We start from the raw sequence: 3,593 nt of genomic DNA, 5'->3' as shown, positions 1-3,593 counted from the left end.
ACACACACACACACTTACCATATTCAAATACTATGATATTTACATGGCACTCGACAGAATATCATGTTACTAACACGGTAAAAGTCCAAACACCATGATATTACCACAGTACAGTTAAAAACACGGTATTCCCGCCCGGTTAACGTAAACTGAATAACTGACACATTATGCGTTAAAACACAAGTTATCGCGTCCTGAAGGCGTTTGTGATGGAAATCTCCAGATGAAGAAGGTTTAGTTGGTCGTGTGAAGCTGCTAGTTGAAGCTAAGCTAACTTACCTTAACAAACTAACACAACATGAACTTTGAGCTTCAGCGAGCAAACCGACTTTAACCGTCACGCACCGAGCACTCACACTTATTCTGATATTATTCACATATTACCTCAGATTTTACACTGGTTAAACGACTTAATTTAGTGATTTATCCAAACTACCTGTTTACTGTCAGTGCTGAGCAGTTGTTTACCACACAAACTCTCGGTTAACCATCGCTCCGCTCGTATTGTGGTTAAACACGAGCACACTGACGGCTGTCTCGCTTCATTTATCGCGTTTTGATCCGGATCGAGTGAAAATTCAACGCGCTTTTGCACGACTGTCTCTCTCGCGTTCAGAGTTCACCATCAGCGGCGCACGCCGCGTGACGTCACCGCGCTGCGCCCCGCCCCCCGCTGATCTGGGGTCAGCTCGGCGCGCTTCGCCGCTGCGGCGGGAATCAGAGTGAAGCGGAGACACTGATCCGGGATCAGCCTGACCTTCAAACGGCTTTATTTGCACTTCCAAGCGCTGCATAGCGGACCTCTTACAGTAAAACAACGACAAGTTACCCAAAACTACTCATAATAACACACACACACACTCTCAACTCATTAAAAGTACTTTGATGGTAATACTACAGTACTTTTCTGTTAATGACATACAAATAACACATTTTAATAGCTACATAGTTCGTTTGAAACAGCTGATGTTCAGAACATCTGTGCATCCCTGAGACTCACATCTGGATCTTCTTCAATCTTATAATCTTACATGATTCATCAAACAAACTCAGGGGTCTTCAATCTGTCACGTGCCACGGACCCCCAAATATGATCATCCTGGTGCAAGGGGCCCGTGATTACACATTTAAAAGGCAGCAGTAAAAATACATTCATATTGTGAAAAACTATTATAAAAAATGCTTATTTGAGTAAAATAATTTTTTTATCAACTTTTAAATTTGAAGTGATTTTCTTTTAAACAAATTAATTTTAGTCCTTAATACCTATTTATTTTTAAAACGATTTTTTAATTATTTTTTTAATAATACATTATTCTTTGCTCACTAGAATACTGCATTATTAGATTTATTTAAATCACATTTTTAAATTCAGTTTATTTTAATCAACTTTTTATTTCATTCAAATTATTAATTTTTACTCCAATTTAAAAAATGTTATTAAAAATGGTTTTAAACCGATTTATTTTAATTAACTTTTTTTTTCAAATTGATTATTTTAAAATCAATTTATTGTAATCAACTTTTTTATTCAGATTATTTATTTTTAAATCAATTTATTTGAATCAAATTTTTATTTTATCCAAATTATTTATTTTTTTATATCCATTTATTTTTCATCAAAATGTCATTTTATTCATTAAAAAAAATACATTTATTTTAATCACATTTTTGTTTTATACAAATGATTTTTAAACAAAAAAATAAATAATAAAATGTAAAAAAATATTTTTACTTTAATCAAATTATTTATTTTTAAATCATTTTATTTCAATCATATTTTTAATTCATTCAGATTACTTATATTTATTTAATTTAACCAGATTTTTTCATATTTGATGTATTTTCACGTTTCCACTGACCCGCTAACACTCCCGGTTTGAAAACCCCTGCCGGTCAAACACGGTTTACATAACAGTGCAAGATAAATAACCTGCAATTACACAGAATCCCACGCATTCTGATCATTACAGACGTAAACAACTAGTCACACGTTTCTAGATGCATGTAAGAGCGCTACATGTAACCAGATGAGATTAAAACACAAATGCAAGAGACGGAATGAACGCTCGACACAGCAGCGGATCAGAAACACATTAAAAGACATCATTAATATTCACAGAAAAAGAGAAGTGAAAGGCAGCGGGTGTAAAACGACAAGGGTGTCGGGGGCAGGAGTGAGTTTCTTGCATCTTGAAGCGTGAGAGGGAAGCGTCTTGTGTTCGTGGCTCTGCGCAGACGTTTGCGCAGATCTTCCTGATGCGCAGCTACGCCGCATTGATCTTCTGCAGCTCCTCCAGCAGAGCTGTGGAGGAAACACAGGAATCACAGCAGGTCAGAGCGGGATCACATCACTGTATTTCTGTGAAGAAGAGCGGAGGAACCCCACTGACCGCTGATGATCTCGTCCTTCACCTTCTGCAGCTCCTTGCGCATCTCCTCCAGGATGTCCTGCGGTCAGACAGGGCTGTTTTCAGTGTTGGGGGAAGTTACTTTTGAAAGTAATGCATTACAATGTTGCATTACTCCATAAAAAAGTAATTTTGTTACTTAGTTACTTTTTATGGAAAGTGATGCGTTACGTTACTTTTGTGTTACTTTTTAAATCTGGGCGGGGCTTGCTTGTTTATTTTTAATATAAAAAGTTCTTCTTTTACAAATGTAAAGCCCTTTCACACCAAAAGTGAAGTGAATGCGCCTCAGGCTGAAGGAAATGTAAATTCTCGTCTGTACAGTAGAGGGCGCCGCTCAAACTAATCACATGAAGAATATGACGCAGGAGAAGAAAGTTCAACAAAACTATTAAAAACATTTTTGTTAACTGAAATCAAGCTGAAATCAAATAAAATAAATACTAAAAATAAAACATTTTTTAAATAAAATTTTAAAATATCGCATTGGCAACTAACTGAAATAAGTTTAAGCACTAAAAATACTAAATTGAATAAAACTAAAATTAAAACTGAAATGAAACAAACTGAATTAAGAAATATTTTTTATAAAACAAAAACAAATACTATTTTTTGAAAAACAAATACAAATTCTGTAACCAGTATTGTTATTGTTAACTAAAACTATTAAAACATTGTTAAATGAAAGATAGCTGAAATGAAACAAATATTAGATAAACAATTAACTAAAAAAGGTTAAGTACTACAATTGATGGCTGAAATCAAATTAAAACTGAAATAAAAAATAAAGTAAACCTATTTAGAATAAACAAATAATACAAATGACAAAAGCACATAACCAAATAACTCAAATGAAAATGAAAACTGAAAATATAAATGTAACAGTCAAACACCCCCGTCTGAATCACACAGCAGGTTTATTGAAGCGTCAGAGATCTGTTTTTACCGTGACACAGACGACGGTTTCTCCCAGGGCTTCTTCACCACGTCTGGTTTGTCTGAAAGAGAAACACGAAGAGCGTTTGAGGTCACGATGTTCACCGTAAACAGGAAGTGCAGAGAGATGATGAAGTGATTTGACTCTCACCTGCAGCTCTGGAGTCACTGTTCACAGAATCAGCCTGAGAACAGAGAGAAAGCAGAGAACCATCACACATTATCACTAACACTCTCTCTCTCTCT

The 3,593-nt window shown here is 35.2% G+C and overlaps 2 protein-coding genes across 4 annotated transcripts in view; both read right to left on the bottom strand.

The window, feature by feature from the left end:
• Nucleotides 1-658, bottom strand: part of akt2l (v-akt murine thymoma viral oncogene homolog 2, like) — a 22,361-nt gene extending 21,703 nt beyond the window's left edge. Inside the window, exon 1 of one of the 3 annotated variants that reach the window (XM_016530321.1) lies at nt 437-658. The gene's annotated coding sequence lies outside the window, so the exon portion shown is untranslated. The other 2 variants (XM_016530320.1, XM_016530322.1) reach the window with 2 other exon arrangements.
• A 1,168-nt stretch (nt 659-1,826) lies between these two features.
• vaspa (vasodilator stimulated phosphoprotein a) overlaps nt 1,827-3,593 on the bottom strand; it is a 20,405-nt gene continuing 18,638 nt past the window's right edge. The window contains exons 12-13 of the mRNA XM_016530316.1: nt 2,394-2,451; nt 1,827-2,305 (exon numbers count right to left, since the gene is read on the bottom strand). Of these exons, the coding sequence (XP_016385802.1) occupies nt 2,268-2,305; nt 2,394-2,451 (96 nt within the window). The 3' untranslated portion in view covers nt 1,827-2,267. The remainder of the gene's footprint in view (nt 2,306-2,393; nt 2,452-3,593) is intronic.

The sequence above is a fragment of the Sinocyclocheilus rhinocerous genome, unplaced genomic scaffold (genome assembly GCF_001515625.1).
Source record: "Sinocyclocheilus rhinocerous isolate Xijiao unplaced genomic scaffold, SAMN03320098_v1.1 scaffold4622, whole genome shotgun sequence".
NCBI lineage: Eukaryota > Metazoa > Chordata > Actinopteri > Cypriniformes > Cyprinidae > Sinocyclocheilus > Sinocyclocheilus rhinocerous.
The sequence above is the reverse complement of the archived record's forward strand: the minus strand, read 5'-3'. Positions and strand labels throughout refer to the sequence as shown.